Consider the following 18,968-nt stretch of genomic DNA (forward strand, 5'->3'; position numbering starts at 1 on the left):
GCAAAACCACCAGCAGAGCACAACCTGCTGGCTCTGGGAGCCACATGTTGGAGAGCATCAGAGGCAAAGCTCCTGTGCAGAGGCTGCAGGCAGTGTGGGCCCTGCCAGCACTGGGGGGACACCTTTGGGGCTGCTGATGCAACAGGCTTGCAGTGCCTGCTTGCCAAGGAGCAGGGAAAGGAGCTGCACTCCCCCCAGCTCCAGCCTGCACAGCAGTCTCTGAAGAATCACATCACCTTGCACTGGAACCCACGGACTCTCAAACCCACGGGGACTGGCATCTTTTTGGACATCACAAATTTCATCACTTCCAATGGTTTGAAGATCTGTTAAAAATATTTATTTCCCTGGGTTTTAGCTTTCCAACTTCTATGCAGACTAACAACCAAATTGTGGGCAGTAAGAGCAAGCATTTGTTTATTTTGTAAGAGGACTTCTTGCTGCTAATTGAAAACAAGCATTTTCAATAAGGCAGCTGTTTCAGTACTGTGGATAGACAGATCAGCATCACATTGAAAATCTAATAACCCACTAATGAACCTTAATTTTTAGAGGCCCCTCCCTCACCCATTTTCACACTCCAGTAATTCCAAACCATTGATATGTGCTGCCAGTTATTTTAAAGACGTCCTCAGACACATTTTAATAAAAACCAGAAAAAATGTAACTTTTTTTTTTTTTAGTTAGACTATATTGGAAACCTTGTTGCATGTATCTAACAGTTTCTCTTTTCTTAAATAAATAGCAAAGTGTCACCAAAATGAATGGAATGCCAGCACCATTGTCTTGATAGAAATTTCCATACTAGGATGAACACAGAGTCATATTCTGTAACAGTGCATAAAAAGATACTTTGGAGGAAAGGTGGTGGTTGCTGGTGCATCAACCCGTGAGCAATCTGTGCAGTGGCATCAGGATGTGGTGCCTCTGCAAAATCTCACAGGCCTGGAGCCCGTGCCCATGAAGAGGTGGCCTTAGTGATACTGCAAGAGAGCAGCTGGCAGGACTTCCAATGCAGAACGTGGAATTACTGCCTGCTACCAAGAGACACAGCCGATGGTAACGCAAGGGTCACTCTCCTGACAGAAGAACAACGTCTTGAAATGAAGGAAATGAGCAACCTGAAAACCAAACAGGCTGACTAACACTCAGCAAGGCAAGGGCTTGGAGAGTCAAAGCTGCCAACTCCTTAATCAAGAGGGAATGATGCAAGGATTCACGGTTACACTGAAGGTTACAGAACCAGGTGTCATTTTTTCATGGGTTTCCCTGGGCTGAGCTGGTGTTATTTTCACGTCTGACCAACAGTTTCTCTTCCAGCTGGGAGAGTGCTGAAGGAACAGCAGCCATGTGCACCACACCAGAAGATCCCTCAACAGCCTCTGCTGCCTTAGACTCACTGCACCCTGTGCAGGCAGCTCTGCCTGCCCACTGCCTTGCCCCTCTACATGCTGGAGTGCAGTGCAATCCCACCTCTCTGCTTCTGTTGGCTTAAACCAGACCCTTGTTATTTTAAACAGGAGTTTATTGTATTTAATACATTATAAAATTTGAAAAAATTGTAGGAAAGCAGCAGATTCAAACCAGAGCATCTCTACCAAATATTAATTATTCTGGCCCCCTTTGAAAAACACAAAACAAAACAACAAAAAAAACTCATTCAAAAGAAAAGTTAACCTTTCACATCTGTGAGGGCTGACAAAAAGTGTGCGACTTCTGTACAAACTACATTTAAAATTTCAGCTTTCCAATGCAATGGATGGTCGTCTCCTGAATATCTGCCCATCCACCTCTAAAAAAGACAGACATAAACCTCCATATGCAAATAAAGTTGAGTCAAGATGTGTACACATTAAAAAGTGGATGGCTGTTTGGCAATGAAAATGGGTGAAGAACAGTCCATGAATCCCCCCCTGGCAATGGCTTGTACACCGTTAAGTGGGCCCAGGAAGGGCCTGGGACACTTGATGGCCATCACAGCACCAATCTCATCTACCACGTTTTGTCATTGCATTTCCTACCCTTTGACATATACATACATATATATATGTACAGACATACATATACATACATATTTTTTTATGTGTGTGTGTGTGTTTTCTTTTATACCTTGAGGTTATTATTATTATCACTACTATTCCAAGTGTTCCCATATGAATTCAGGTGTGGTCTCTATATTTGATATAAATGTGTCTTTTATTCAATTTTAGTTCCAGGACTTGTTTGGAGTCCAAACTGCACATGAAATGTCCCCCTTTTTGTTTTTCCTCTTTGTTTTCCTTTTTTTTTTTTTTTTTGCATAAAGAAACATGTCCATTTTAGTCCAGAGGCTCTTGCTTTATTCGAATGACAGAGGGTGCACGAGATGTCCTTCTGAGTTCTCGTCTCAATACGTATTCACTGAATTGGGAAGAGTCCACCCCACCTCCACATGAGCCAACAATCTCAAACCCTCTTTGCTGTAACCTCTCAAGTACCTGCAAAAAAGAGGAAACAAACACCAATGTATAAATAAATTAACAGACTATTTGCTGTCCAATGATAATAACTGTTGTTTTCAAATGGATTCAGCTAGGGGGAAAAAAAAGTGGTTACACAGCTTAACTGTACTGGATTGATTTCTGCTGACTATGGCCACCCAGCAGTGAAAAAAAAAATGAAGAAAAATTTATTTTATTTTTTTAGTACTGTCAACAAATCCAGTTTTCTTCTGGCCACAGAAACAGGACTAGAAAAACACATTCTCTGCTTTACAGAATTTACAACACAAAAGGGCAAACACATGATTGCACAGCAGATGCTGAGCAAACACCACAATGAAATGGTGACAGTGTAGATAACAACGGTCATAATTTCAGAAAACCTACCATGATACTTATTTAGAGACTTAAAAACCAACTCTTTGTTACTTTTATCATCATCATCTTCACCTGTTCTGTGCTTCCTTTGCCTCACCTGTGAAGGAGACTTCCTGGGATTTACCAGGGTCAGCCTGACAGCTGCCAAGCCCAAGGAAGGGGCTGATTCTCCTGGGCCCCAGAGGATGTGGGACCCTCTATTCAGACCTCACAAGGGTTGTGCTGGAATCTGGTGCCTACCATGGCTTCCCCAGCTGTTTTACCAGTTGTCAATTTGTCTTGCATGTATGCTGGAACAACACTGGTAAGCAGAATGGCAGAAGAATGCAAAGGACGAGGGCAGGGTAAGAAGCAAGCTGAGGCTTAAAAACGCTTCAAAGAAGACATGCCACATCTTTACATAAAATGCTTCAGGTTGGCAAATGTCTTTCCAAAGTACTTGAGCATGGCTAACTGCACAGCATCATATAAAAAAGGAAGGGATGGGAAAAGAGACTTGGAAACAGTGATCAAAACACATGTGATCTTTAGTTTTTAACAATATATGCCAAAATCCCCTGTCCTTGCCCAAATGTGTCAGCTCAAGCCACTGGAAAAAAGAACAGGAGAACTTGGGTCCTGAGAAAAAATGTGGTGGAAGCAACTCTGGAAACTAGCTCACCCTGGACAATCCATTTGGTCTGTACCTCACCCTTCAGGTCTATTGGTAGTCCTTGTCCTGTCTCCCATTTTTATTAGTACTGGGAGATACTTATGTCCTCCCACTGTCAATGTGGGATCATTACACAAGCCTGTACATATTTTGCCACTCTGACTCAGGTTTTTCACATAAGTAAATATGCTTTGTAATTCTTATTTGTGCAACAAAAATGTAAGCATCAGAATAAGTGACAAAGTGCTGAAGGATACAACTGCCTTGATAACTGTCATATGATAATGGATATGATATCCTATGATATAGCTAAGCAGCCATCCTTGAAACGCCTTTTCAGTTGTAATCTGACATCTAAGGCTGTCCTAAAATTGCATTAATCTCCAGGACAAAACAATTTTGATGCTTCAACATGACAGTCAAGGCCAGTAAGAGACAGCTGTCCAAGCATAACATGGGTTAGATAGGTCTAGATAGGTCTATCTAAGTCTTTGTGTTAAGGGCTAGCACAAGTGTAGTGCCTTGCCAGCCTTCAGAGTGTGCCCCAGTGCTCAGCTTGCTTCATCTGGAGAAAAAGAAGCTCAGGGGTGACCTTCTAAAACTACCTGAAAGGAGGCTGTAGCAAGGTGGCTGTCAGGCTCTTCTACCAAGAAACCAGCAGCAGGTCAAGAGGAAATGGCCTCAAGATGCACCAGGGGACATTCAGGTTGGGTTGGACATCAGAAAGAACTTCTTCACTATGAGAGTGGTTCAGCATTGGAATGGACTATCCAGGGCAGTGGTGGAATCACCATCCCTGGAAATATTCAAGAAATGACTGGATGTGGCACTTGGTGCTGTGGTTTAGTTGACGTCGTGGTGTTTGATCAAAGACTGAACTTGTTGATCTTGGAGATCTTTTCCAACCTTAATGACTCTGTGATTCTCTACCTGGACAGTGGGACCTGGCAGATGAAAAGATGCCAAGCTCAGCTTGCAAGGCTGTTCTGTAGAAGAATTCACCCATGAGCCTTCAGCATGTAGGAGGTGTGTTTAAATCAAACAGCATCAATTGTGCCATTGATGATTTCACATGGGAAGTGCTGGCTATGCAGAATGTGCTAACTAGGGGCAGGCAGGTGTCTGAGGTTGGTTGCTTTTAACCAACAAAGGATAAAAACATAACACTAACACTGAAGTTGATTGTAATTATTCCAGGAATTACCTGCATTCGTCTCCCAGATTTTTTCTTATCCATTTCATAACATCTACTGATTTTAGACATTGCTACATTGTATCATAGAGTACTTTGGGTTGAAAGGAACCTTTAAAGATCATCAAGTTCAACCCCTCTGCAGTGAGCAGGGACATCTTTAACTAAATCAGGCTGCTCAGAGCCCTGTCCAGCCTGACCCTTGAATATTTCCACGGATGGGGCATCCACCACCTCTCTGAGCAACCTGTTGCAGTGTTTCACCACCCTCACTGAAAAACTTTCCTCCTTTTATCTAATAAAAATCTTCCCTATTTTAGTTTAAATCATTATCCCTTGTCCTATCAATCGCAACAGGTCTCTACTATGCTATATAAAATCAGGAAAAAATACTGGAAGTGAAAGTGAAGGGTTTTCCCTATGATCAGAGAAAATTCTAACACTACTGTAGTTTGTTTGCAAAGAGATTTGAATTGATACATGAATTAAATGGAGATGCATGTATTAAATGGATTAAATGGCGATACATTAATTAAATTGAGAAAGACAACTTGACACATGTAAGTAAGTAAGTTGCTTAAAGACTCCAGCTGATTCTGCTCACCAAAACGCTCCAGTGACATGGAACAGGGTCAGCCCACTGGCACCTGGCCAGCAGCTCCCTTTCAAAAACTGCAAGTGTGACATCCTACCTGAACTGAGTTGAGGTGACAGTATCCGTTCAGCGGGAAGCGGATGACGTGTGTAGAGTCGTGGTTCCAGCCGGCGTTGACAGAATTACACATCACATCCCCGATCTCGGGGAACACCTCCTCTATCAACGACTTATCTCCGCTCAGTGTAATCCTCTCGCCGAGATCTGGGGCCACTCGCACCACCAGGCACTCGCAGGACTTTGAGAAGCGGCCGCTCTCCCGGTCCTGTTTCCACCGTTCCATCTCTCCTAGCATGGGCTGAAGCTGGAAATACTTTGCTTCTTCATATAACAAGCTGTAGTCCTGAAAGACACACACATTAAGAGAGGCATTGCTAACGTGGTGCTTAAGGAAGATGGATATTCAGGCTGACACTGCTTAAGGAACCCTTCGGACAGAGCTCCTCATGACTGTGTAGGAAAGTGTAATAAAGTAACAGTGCAAGCAAAAAATAACCATCAGCTCTTGAGGGTCTCTGCGGTCACAAGGACCCTGAGATGTGTTAGAGAGTCTCTTTTTCCAGCCTGGCAGCTGAAGGAGGAGTCAGGATTCTTCTGTTCTCGTTCTCAAGGTTGTTTATTATTTCTTATCTCTAACATTCTTTCTCTGACCCACCAAGGTCTGGCAGGCCGGTTCGCGGCACACTGACTGCCTTCAGGGGCGGTGTTACCTTTTATACTAAAAACTACGTGCACATTATTTACAATAACTCCCCAATACCTATCACCTATGTTAGACAGTGTGTTTCTACTAAACCAATCTAAAAGTGCCAACATCACACAGAAGATGGAGGCTAAGAAGAAGAAGGAAGAAGGACAAGGCATCCAAATCCCAAGGCAACCCAAATCCCTCCATCTTGGCTTCTGAACCCCCATTCTAAAATCTCAAAATTCTACATTTTCACCCTGTGATAAATTCACTAACATTCTATTCAAATTCCTGTGGCTTACACATCTTCATACAAAGTTGGTAATTGTTTTTTCCAAGGGCTAAAATCGAAGGCACAGGTGTTTTTGACTCTGTGCCGAGGTCTCCGAGCCCCCTGTCAGGGTCTTGAGTCCTCCAGGGCAGCCAGAGGAATTTCCTGGGTTCCAACAATCAGCCACTTGGAACACAAGGAGTATAGCAGCACTTGCAAGAGTAGGGAAAGGCTATACTTGCTCAACTCCCTTCTGCAAAAAAAAAAAAAAAAATCCCACTTTTCCCCATATTTCATCCCCACCGTGATGTCATATAATAATGATCTCATTGAACAGATGGAACAGAATTCAATCAGAATTCAGAAAATTCATCACTAGGATCCATTGTGTCTTACAGCAATACTAGCAGGCATTATAACAGGTATAAGAATGTAAATGAGGAAGCCTGCAATGTTTGTTAGTGTAAAATGATTCAGATATTTGCATAATGTTTGCACATATTAGTGCATTTTAAAAATTAAGTATTTTTTAATACTTCCCTATTTTGCCACTAGTATTGTTTACTACATCATCTCAAATACCAGAGCAGAGGGAATGCATTTCTAGGCATAGCCACTGCAAAAGTAATTTGGAACTGATGATGTGGAGTCTGCCTACTGCCATTTTTTAAATTTAAAAAACATTTTTAAAAAATTGTTTTTCTAGGTGTAAGAGCATAAAACCATTTGGAAAATATTTATACAGAGAAAAGAGATACATAAGAATTAGGGATGAGAGAGAAACAGAGTGTCAAGAGAAGCCTGCTAACAGTCAATATGGTCCTGAATTTGAACTAGAAACCAAATACTTGATGAGGATACCTAAATCATGGTAAAAATACTGCTTACATTTGTTGTGTAACAAAAAAGTAATGTAACCCACATATTTCTAAGAAACAAGAAACACTGTTCATTTTAATCACTGGGGTTTTTTTGTACACCTTAAAGCATAACTGGGGAGGACACCCCTTTGAACATCACAGTTGAGTGAACTTGCCAGGAATTACATTTTTAATTTCAACACCGCTACAATATATTTATGTGTTTAAAAAGCTCTACATATGTAATTTCTTAATATTGCATGAAAGGTGGCTTTTCCTTTTTCTGTATTTCTGATTAACCTGCAGGAGAAGTGCCGAGAGCAGCACAAAGCCAGGCTAAGGCTTCAAAAGAAGGAAATGATGCTTATCGGTTTGCTCCAAACTCCCACATTATTCAGGGAGATCTGCCCTTGCCACTAGGGGAGCAGCAAGGATGTGTCTACAGCAGATGATTCAAAGCTTGCCGAAATACAGCTCTTGAACTCAGCCTCACACCTGTTATGCCCAAATGCCTGAAAAACTGCCTCAGCTAGGAGGGGAAAAGGACTGAATACCAGTGTGAACTGCTCCATGCCTGCCTCATCACCCATCACCTCTCCTGTTCAATCCCAATTGCTGCATTTCCTACAGTGAATAAACATCACATGGATTCTGAAGCTCTGCCTCTGTAGCCTTTGTCTGACATTGAAATATCACTAATTCAATTTGTTACTAAAAACTGGAAAAAAAAACCAGGCTCTTTATTAAAGTTTAAATAATAAACATAGAATGATTCATTCCTGACTTCTCTAAAACTCCAAAATTAAACTTGCAGTACGCATTCAAGAGTCTGAGGGAGAAAACAGTCTATGACTTAATGCCCAAATATTACCATGCGTGCAGTTTATTTTGTCAATATTGTGATTCACACACCATTTTCTGAATTTCAGTGTGGAAGTGGAAACTGGAGCTGCTGCAATCACTGGGGAAGCATAAAAATGGATGAGAGGACAAATAATTAGTAAAGCTCATGAGCAGTCAGTTGCAGATTGTCGCTTCTGTTTGCATGAGTATGGTACAACATTTAATTTCCCTGTGTCAAATCTGGCCACGAAAGTTTAATATTGATGCCACTCTAGGAAAGGAAGACACCACTTTAGCAACCCCATTCTTACTTTTGCCATGTACTTGAAATCAAATACCATACCCTGCAAGTCCACCTTCCCTATCCAGGGCTCTGTTTTGACTACACACCAGATACTTGCTTTACCAAGGGACATGCAAAGCACCCAGGACCCTCGAAATCTCACCTTGAAATCATCAGGAATGAGGAGTTTTGATGTCCTTAAGAAATTCAAGATATATCTGAACATCTGCCCATCCCTGTCGATGAAATAATGCTGCTTGAGACTGTCAAGGACAATGGGCTCCGTGCCATCAAAAAGCCGGCCAATTCTGGAGAGGAAACAAGAGACAAGGAGCACAGTCAGACCAAGCTCAGCTCAAGAGCTCCTCAAATAGCCCAGCACTACAAAACCCTCCCATAGACACTTCACTGAAGCAGCTCTGTGGCTTTGTTTCATTAGAAAAGGGCAGGTTTCAAACCACTGTGTAAGCCACATATTTTCCAGCATGGCCTTATTAAGTTCCAAGCAGCACAGCTGGGGTGGTGGAAGGGAAGAAGCCAGGCCAGCAGCCTCTCCCATCCACCTCACTGCCCCAGTCTGTATCTCATAAGATGATAATCCCTCAATTATTTTGGACACCTCTTTTGATAGTCCCCTTCAGCACAACCCATCCCTTTTAGATGCTCCAACGCCCTGGACTGACTCATTCTGCTTTATAGAGCACTGCATAGGAAACTTGATTTAGTTTGGATTTAGTTTGGAAACTGTACCTGGGGAATAGTTTGGTTTGGTTCTTTGCTTGGTTTTCACTTGTGTTTTAAACTCAGATCACTTTTTGGATACCATTTACTGCAACCAACATTAGGGCAGGCACAGCTAAGGTGAGGGGCAGCACATTGTGGTAATGTAAAGATGGGGGTATGGAGTTGATAACATTTCAATGTGAGGTAATGCTTTAATGTAAAAGTTAAATGCTTGTGGCAGGTATCAAGCAGAACACTCAAATAATACAGAAAAATGTCTCAGCTTTTAGACACCACCAGAACCACACAGCCACCAAGAGAGCCTCTGCTTGGCAGCAGGTCTTGCAACATCAACCACTGAGTACACATACATTTCTGGATGTGGGCCTCCCAAACCAGCTTTATTTAGAGCAATAGGAAAGGCTGAAAAAGCCAAACAAAACCCTCAGAGTGATATCAAATAAATGTTTTGTTCCTGCACTGGGGCATTTGCAAAACACTCCTGAGTCACTGGTGGTTTCCCAATGAAACGAGCAAGAGTGACTGGCAGGTCTGATTTTGTGTGCCTGTTCATATGTCTGTATGTGCAGTGTGGAAGTACTTTTTGACAACAGACAGTCATGGAACACTGTTTTTGTTTCGTTTTAAAAGCAGTGAATAAACAACGAACCCCCACTACCAGCAACAAAAAAAAAAGCCACCAAACACTCAGAGGTGATCAGCCCTCCTGGCTGCACAAAGCACCCCAGGCTGAGAGATGCCCCATCCACTGGCCACCAGAAGGGGATGTCCAGAAGGGATTCAAGAAGCAAAAGACAGAAGTGGCTCCCAGAGAGAGGGAGGCAGCAGGGCCTGCAGCAGGGTCTCAGGGAACTGCAGAGGGGCAGGGCTCCAGGCAACCATACACTGAGTTGCATCAACAGCCAAATATCCTCCCTTTGAAAATGGCACAGGCAACCCAAATTGAGTTTGGAACAATGTCTGTGCCTGGAGCAGGTATATATATATAAGTTGTGAACAGAATACAAATCTCATCTATAGTTTCTCACCAGCTGGGAGGAGACCAGAAAACAAATAAAACTCCATTAACCCCAGCTGGCCATTTACAATTCTGTAATAAATGCATGAATCAATTCAAATTGCATGAAATCTGTAACATATAATGAATTAAATATATTTTGCATCATGAGCCGGTACAGAACACTTTTCTTTCAAAGCCATCCCTTGAACTTCAAGCTTTCTTCCTCAAAGACTTGTTACTGCCTGTCCTGCTGCTCAAAAGCTGCGACAGCCCATATAACAGAGGCTCCTGTTCATGTGGTGTATGAGCCACATTTTATGTCTAATATGGAAGTACTCAGCATTTAGAATTAATTTTCCCTCATACTCAAGCATGTCATCTTCAAATTTATCACGGAATTCACACACAAAACATGTATTTGGCCAAGTCAGTCATTACTGAAATGTATAATTGTAATTGGTTTCTGCAGCATTTTCCTAGTTCTAAATTACTTATATAATTACATATTTTAAACCTCTAGGCTTTTTGTCTCCATTTTATTAATTGTTTAGAGAAGAGTAAGATAGTATCAGAGGATGGAGCCTTCAGACAAAACCATAATGCTGAGGAGAGTGCTCAGCCACTGGGAGTGCTACCTGGGACCTGAATGTCTTTGGGAATGGACTGGAAGTGTTAACAGAAGGCGCTGCCTCAGTGCTCGGCTGCTCTGCAGCAGTAACAGCAGCAGCAGCAAAATCCCAGGAGCTGCAAAGTCCCAATTCCCTCCTGACTCCCCTCCCAGGATCACTCTGCAATATACTTTCACATATTAAAACAGCATTGGAAGGGTAGACCCCCAGCAGAGAGACTTCTGTAAAGAAATTATTGTTTTTTCCTTTTCAGATGGGAAAATGTTGATTCTAGCATCCTTCATGTGGTCTTCAGGGAAAAACCTGAGGTACTATGGGATCCAAATCTGGTGACATGGTCCTGCTCCTAATCTGCATTTGCTACAACCATCAGGAGAGGAGACTGGGCTATGCCAGGATCTGGGGAACAGCCAGCATCCTCACCTTCCAGCATCCTCAGCAGGAACTCTTGTGTTGCAGGGGCATAGTGGGAAGCACTCACTCATGCCTCACTTTGTCACCTCCTCTGTACAGTACAATTTGATCACCATCCTCCCTTGCCACCCAAAGCTTTGCTGAGTCTCACACTGGGAGTATATACATGCTTAAGAGATACCAGTTTGCTAGCACAAGAAGGGACTGGTAAGTCATTATAATTTCACTTCCCAAGGAAACCTGAAAGATGTTTTTCCCCATCTTCTTCTTGGCAATGTTGGCTGATGACTGGCAAAGACACCTTTCAGTTTTAAATGACAAATACGTAACAGCTGAATGGAATTTTGAGACAGGAGAGCACTTTGAAGGAGGCTTGCAAAATAAGATGATAATTATATGCAGAATTAGCCAAATATCAAGGGTAAAGGATAAGAAACTGTAGTCCATTTACAAGAAAATGTGCTTCTGAAATATTTAATTAAAACTAACAGGCTGGAATTTTCCATATATCAGGAAAATTAATGTCCCATGGGTTGAAAGTGCGACCTCCAATGGGTAATAATTAATGTCTGTGGCTTTACGTATCATATTCCACTGTCAGAAATCAAATGCTTTAAGGGTTGAAAATGTAACTAGTGGAAAACCCTGCTTCCACATGAGAATTTGTTTTTACTTAAAGGACACAAACTGGGTATACCTACAAGCCCTTGTTTACTGGAGAAAAAACAACAGGGAATGGAAAATATCATTGTTTTAATTCCATAAAATACTACAGGGATGGATATTTCTTCCCACAAATCAGCACTCCTGTAACAGCATTTCTATACCAAAAAGCTAGCACAGGAAGATGATTGCTTGCAGGATTTCTCAAATTCTTCAGAAAAAAGTCCTACTTGTCAAGTATAAAAATATACTGTCTGCAGCAAAACTGTATACATAATGTGTTTATAGCCTTGATCTCTTGCTGTAGAAATATTTAAATATATTATTATTATACACATAAAGAGAAAATATTCACTTTAGTATATTCTGCCTCAGCTGGAAATGTGGGAAAGCAGCAATAATTAGGAACAAGATGGCCAGTAATAATTAAACAAGTCAATTATTGCAAAACTCTCTTAATGCCAAGAAAAAAATGACAGTCCTACGGAGTGTTTTAATGGCTTCACTGGACAGAGCTAAAATTCTTCATTTCTGTAATCAAAAGGATCCAAGGAACATGGAAAAGCTGCAAGCCTTGATGTTTACAAATATGCAGAATATTACATTACTTTCAAACTAAGGTAGAAATAAACATTTCTTCTCTAAGAAAATACAGGTTTCTTATAATTGAATATATTCAGCATATAATTTCTTATATTAACATCTTTATCAGAGGACACTACAAACTAACTGAAAATTTTTTGCAATAAACTACTTTCAACTGTTCTGAGCTGCCAGAGTTCTGTGCTCCCCACGTCTTTCACAGAACAAGAAAAAGGGAGGAAAACTGGTGAGAAGTCCTTTTCTTAACCAATCAGAGGGGGCTGTGCAGCAGGAGGAGCAGCAGTGATGCCCTGGAACCTGCAATCCCACACTAATGGCAAGGCAAGTAACTGCCTGGATTTCACTAAAGGAGGATATTCAGCAGATAGCAAAGAGCAAAATACTCATGAAAACATCTCTTTCCCTCCAATAATGAATCACATGACAAAGTAAATGTATTTCATATGAAATCTTACTCATCTGGTTGAAGCCACTGCAGCAGAGTGATTAGGAGTTTGGTCCTTAAAAGTTAAGTGCAAGTTTTATTTTCACATCATTATATTTATGCGGCTAATGGGAATGCTTATTTAACACTCTGGAGTGTGTGGAGAGTGAGCTGTAACAAGCTTTTACTTTTTTTTTTCCTCTGCAACTTTTTAGTTCGAGCCATCCTTATTAATTTCTTTTCATTTTCTTTTACTGAGTGCTCAAAGGCAATTTGCATAAGAGCCCATTATAAATGAGATCTGTTTAATGGTATGCTCATCTCATGGCTATTTAATTTTACTTCCTCGTATGTCTAAATTATATAATTTTGCACTGTCCCCTAGCAGCTAGTACTGTTGAAGTGGTGTCCATGCCAGTGAGAAATGTTATCCTACCCAAGTGGAGAATTATGAGATTTCTATTCTTTTTTTTCAGGGAACCACTTTAACAGTATCAACCTGCTTTTCTTTTTTGAATAACTCACATAATTTGGATCCACAGAGGCTGAATACATAGCAACCTTCATAATTCTGCATAACAAAAGTTGGCTCATAAACATAACAGAATACATTTGCAATTTTCAGGAACATATATTACAAAAACCACATTTTAACCAAATACCCTGTTGTAATCTCTTGCTCTCAGTGCTATTATAATTTGTTCTTATCTTTTTCTTCTTACATTTAATTTAAGGTTTCATGTCCATGAGTCTCAGGAATTTCTTGGCACATACAGTTCCTACATTATGAGAAGATGGATTAATACAAATAATTATAAAGCAAGGGTAACAGGGGAAAAATGCATTAAAACCTAAAAGCTCATTAAACTTTCTATAGAAAAAGTATTTATATAGGAGCCAAAATTACAGAGAAGAAGAATGTACGGGAAGAGGTATTTAAACACCAGTTCTTACAAGATGTAAAAAAAAAAGTTACATGGCATTTTAAAGAACAGATAAATGCCAAATACTGAGTAAAAGGATGTCAAACCTTTGTAGAAATATTTGCTAAAGATTAAGGAATTGAATCATTTACATGAAGAAGACTTCAAACATCTTAAGATTGTTACTTCAGCATGACAGTAAAAGAAAAGGTAGGGGCAAGCTCAGAGGGCTCATAAGGCATTTAGAAGGAAGTGAGATAGACAAAAAGTGGTGAATAATCTAAAAGGCAGAGCAAAGCATGCGAGGAGCAGATGGGAAGGATCTGAAATGATGAGTGACATGGTATCATCAAGGAACACACTAGAGATCAAAAAAAACCAAAAACCAACAACTAAGAAAAAAGAGAGAAACATGGGATTTGCTACAACCTGCCTGATCAGAGGCAGCATCAGGAGCAGAGATGAAAACCAATCAGACATATTACAAAATGAACTAAAAGCTGCTGGATTTAATCCAAATGGACAAACTGACACATTAACTGGAAAAGTATGAATTGCACAACATGGTGTAGTCATGTTGCAGGAATGCTACAGACACGAGAGGAAACTACGTCTCTGTATGCCACAGATGAGCATGGAGAATGAGAGACAGGTATCGAAATGACAGCAGAACAAATGTGGACACATGAGTCACAGCAAACATAGAGGTGAATTAAAAAATAGATGGCCAAGGCTCCACAAGTCAGTAGAAGCACCCTAACCTCTGTTAGCCCAAAAAGGAAGTTTTTCCAAAATAAAATATAAGCTGCATTTTCCCTGCTAAAGAGGTGACCTAGCCACCTAGGAGTTTCACACCAGAACTAATGAGCACACCATGAAATAGAGCTAATACAGCAACTCCCCTGGTGTACAGAACGTACTGGTTGGCTGACAGTCACCCTGGTGGGGGTAGGGTGCCCAAATGTTCCACAAAAGCCAGCCCAAAAATGTAGTCTCTGTCACTGGTTTCCCTTGGGATGTTCAAACCCTCATTCCCAGACCATGGAATCAGGACCATCATCTGCCCAGACACAAACGGCACTGGTGGAAATGCTGACATTTTAGAACAGAAAGGAGTAAATAGTTGGGATGGGATGTTGAGAGCTGTTGACTCATGACCAGACAGAGAACAGTATTTGCAGGTAGATGGAAACCATCTCCCACATTGTGAGATGGTAACAAGGGTGAGGCCAGGAAAGCACTACCCCAGACCATGGATGGGCCAGGGAGTTTCTGTTTACCATATTCCTTCTCTCTCTGCTCTGGTGTACCAGGGAGATGCAGAACTGATAAGAGGAACAGGCTGAAACCCTAATCTGCATTTTTTCACACAAGGCTGGGCAGGTGTGTGTTTTAAAAGCAATTTCAATACCGTGTCAGCCAAATCTCCTGGCTCTTTAGGCTGCATTAAAGGCTTCCGATGTGGTTGAGAGGGGTCTATCCTCTGCTCACCAGTTATTCTCCCACCCCAAACCAGGATCTTTACTCCACAAACCCCATCACTTTTCAGAAAGTGAGGTTCCTCCATCTGACAGACACTGAAGTCGCTGTCACTTCCCAAGACATGCATGGACCATTCACTTAAGAGCTGGACTCAATGATCCTTGTGGATCCCTACCAAGTCAGAATATCCTGTGACTGAATACATCCCTGATCCTCCCAGTCTTGCTTGTCTTCAGATACCAAACACACCTTCAAGTCCTTTTGCTACCATACAGATATGTCTCCAGAAAACTTAAGCCTTGCAATCCCCAAACTGGGGGATTGCTTGGCTGTTTCTTCAGCCAAGCCACAGAATGGTGCCGCAGCCCTTCTCTGCCTCAAGGACTTTGCGACACCTCTGGACCAGCCAGCACCCTGAGTGACCCACTTGCCAAATCTTGGAGACTCAGAGCAGGGCAGGAGGCTGCAGATACCTGCCATCATCCCTCTCATCACAGGGGGCAGTTTGCTTGAGGTATTTGTGAGGACATCAGGCAATAAGGAGCTACACACATGGGCTTTCCTGCACACCCAGAGACCATAGCCACAGCTTGAGCCACCAGGATTTTAGCCTTTTAAAATGCCATCTCTACTATTCTTTGTTTTCAGGCTTGTGTATGCACTGGATACACTAAAAAACAGTCTACAAGCCTTTAAGCCCCACATCTCCTACAGTGTTTAGTATCTTGCAAATAAGTCCTTAAAAACTTTCTAGTTTTCCAGAGCATATCAAAACCACTTTTCCTAAAATCACTTAAACCAATGAAATGTTAAATCAATTATTCATGCAAATACTTTTGCCATCTCTGTTTTTTGTAACCAAGTTTTCTTGGCAATGATAACATTTCACAGAAAAATTAACAAATACTCTCTTTGCTTGCCAAGATGATTTTACTAAGCTTGAATCCGATTTCATTGAGGTATGTTATTTGTTTTATCTTGAGGGAAGCTGCCTATTAAGTTAGTAGCAACCGTGTCCTTTTGCTTATGATATGGTTATTACTGAGCTATCAGGAGTACCTTTAAGTTATTAGGGTGCAATGGCAAATTAAGTACTTTGCGTCATAATTAGCTAATAACTTTTGAATTATATTTTAATCATGTTTAAGATGGCCAGGTTGGCTGTGAGTACAGATAATGGAGGATAGGAGCAGAACAGGAGTGTTTATCATTCAATACCAAAAGCCAGAAAGTAGGTAAACCAGTGGATGCACAACATCCCAAAGGCCATGATAATCTATATATACAGAACACTGAGCTCCTTCACAGGCAGCAATGTAAAAAAGTGGAACTTGTGTCTTAGGATTACATTTAAGTAAAGAGCAAAAAATATATCAGTTTCAACTCAGCCTCCTTTGAGTCTGTCAACTTTTTTTTTTTAAATAAAATGATGGTTAACAATACTCATCCTCAAATCCCTGTTGATAAACCTGTTCATGCAGACTCCACAAAGAGAGGACACCGTTAAAGCAGCTTGTAAAAAACTACCAGAGCCATTTCCCTTTCAAAACTCATGATCAAGAAAAACCAAACAGCCAACAAAAAAACCTTCTCAGAATAGGGGAAATCCTTTGATGTATTCCTTTTGTACATCAAGTTTGCCCCTCAGCTTTCATGAATTTCATTCAAACCACTACTAGTTCTCAGTATTTCCTCTGTATCCCTGAGAAGACTCAGCATCAAAATTCCACATACGAATCACTGGAAATCAGGAAACACTCCAAGTTTCTCCAAGAAATGCCTTAGAAAAGTAGTGGCAAAACAAGTTTTGGATCCAAACCCACTACAGCATGTATATGCTTTGTAGAATCTGTAAGGTGTTGCTAATTCTGCCCCTTTCCAGGATGTTACTTTGAGAACCTGGCATCACTCTCACATGCCTGGAACCTCTTTCCGTATAAATTACAAACATGGCAATGAAACCATAATGAATTAAGCTTTCCAAGATCTTCATAACTTTGACTACTTAGCCAGAAATCACATCTATGTTGTTTTGTTAACTGCTGCCTTCTCTAAGAGAAAGGACAGCACGTTTCCATAGACAAGACAAGAACACACTTGCCTTTCCCTTTGCAAGAGTTGCACAAGCTCCTTCTTCATTGCAGCCCATAAAAGCAGGAGACTGCACAATTAACCTCTGTGTGCTCTGTGAGGGATTCTGAAGGAACTGCTTCCTGAGAGAGATAAAGAGGCCACTACTGCATTAAAGCCTAAGTAAAAGCTTCCCATTAATGAATAAAACTCAGAGAGACGAAGCACTTCTAAAACTTTTAGATGTCTGTGTCTTAACTATGTTTGTGCTTGTGTCCCCAGAAAACACCACCCTCCAGAGCCCAGAATGAAGGAATGAAGTATTCCCAAACATCCTCACTCTTCTGCTTTCAATAAATACCCATGAAAGTCACACACAAACTTTGTAACATCCTTCTTAAGTGAGGTTCACGCAGAGGACAACAATCTGCTGCTGTTAGCTTGTGCAGCAGAAGCCTGTAAAACACATTACCAGGTCCCAACCCTGCTACTGAGCTAGGGCTTGGACTGTCAGAAGACAAATTTGCCAGGGAAGGTGGAAAAGATGTTCAGTCTGCTTTTTTAAATCCCTACACAAACAGACAAAGGAGAAAAAAATGCATGTACAAAGAACACTATTAAGGTAGTCAAAACAAGCTTCACAAGTTAAGATATGTCAGATATTAGAGATGCTCCTGCAAGTCACATTTGCAAACCTCCCTTTGTGTGAAGGATTTTAGACTTTAGATTTTAATGATCCACTCTTTTCTCACAGCACCCTGAACTTGGCACCCAAGCCAGGTAGAAGCCAGGTTTGTACAGCCTAGCAGGCTGTTGCCCATGGGACCCCTGCTTCATCTGCTGGAGCTCTCATGGATGAGGAGAGGACTGCAGGAAGTGAAAATGGGTAAGGTGGATGGGGGCTGACCTAGAAAAATGGACTCTGTCCAAGCATGTGCCAGATTTCCTCTGTGATGCTACCACAAAGCACAACTGCCCTAATTTTTAAGCTCCTTTAAGTGAAGCAAGAAGGTACCAGACTAAGGAACATTGTGAAGAAAGCACACAAGAATGACTCTTCAGAACAGGACTCATGTAATATGCAGAAAATACAGCCCAAGGGACAAATGCTGAACAGAGGAGGAGGAACAGGAGATGCTGATGACATGTTTAGTAAATAAGCAACACATCTCTCTGCACAGTGGCAGGCAAATGTATTGGAGATAATATTATTACACATATACTATGAAAACTGCAAAAGTTACCCCGGCTGCCCAAATAAGGTTCTTTTCCTATAAAGCTTACTTTAATTGCAATGAGAAAAGCTGCAAGGCCATCTACCCAACAGCACATTTATTATACTTCAAATATTAGTGTTTTCCCTTACTTAGCCCACCTGCTCAGAGATTCCTCTACCTAGACAGAAAGCAGTACTTTCAGACTAACATCCTAGATTACAAATTCTTCTAGAAAGTCAATCCATATAGAATAAAAGCATACACAACAGAGGCAAGGAAGAGGGAGGTGTTATGAGCACAGAATTAAATATGGGAAACACAGGACTATACACTGCTCTTTTCTTGATTAACTCACATCCAGTACAATTACATTGCTGTGATTCCTCATGTGGACACACACAAGTGTCTACATAGAGAAACGTGTTTATACCCGTATAACTCCTTCCTATACATTTCCATGTTTAATCGCTTCCATGCTAGAGGTTGCAGTGATTTAT

General features: G+C 41.2%; 1 protein-coding gene across 5 annotated transcripts in view; it reads right to left on the minus strand.

Moving 5' to 3' along the window:
• Positions 1-319: 319 nt before the first annotated feature.
• KCTD1 (potassium channel tetramerization domain containing 1) overlaps positions 320-18,968 on the minus strand; it is a 101,933-nt gene continuing 83,284 nt past the window's right edge. For all 5 annotated transcript variants that reach the window (XM_030967774.1, XM_030967766.1, XM_030967748.1 and 2 more), the window contains exons 3-5: positions 8,466-8,610; positions 5,395-5,700; positions 320-2,477 (exon numbers count right to left, since the gene is read on the minus strand). In XM_030967774.1, the coding sequence (XP_030823634.1) occupies positions 2,319-2,477; positions 5,395-5,700; positions 8,466-8,610 (610 nt within the window). In that variant the 3' untranslated portion in view covers positions 320-2,318. The remainder of the gene's footprint in view (positions 2,478-5,394; positions 5,701-8,465; positions 8,611-18,968) is intronic.

The sequence above is a fragment of the Camarhynchus parvulus genome, chromosome 2 (assembly GCF_901933205.1).
Source record: "Camarhynchus parvulus chromosome 2, STF_HiC, whole genome shotgun sequence".
NCBI lineage: Eukaryota > Metazoa > Chordata > Aves > Passeriformes > Thraupidae > Camarhynchus > Camarhynchus parvulus.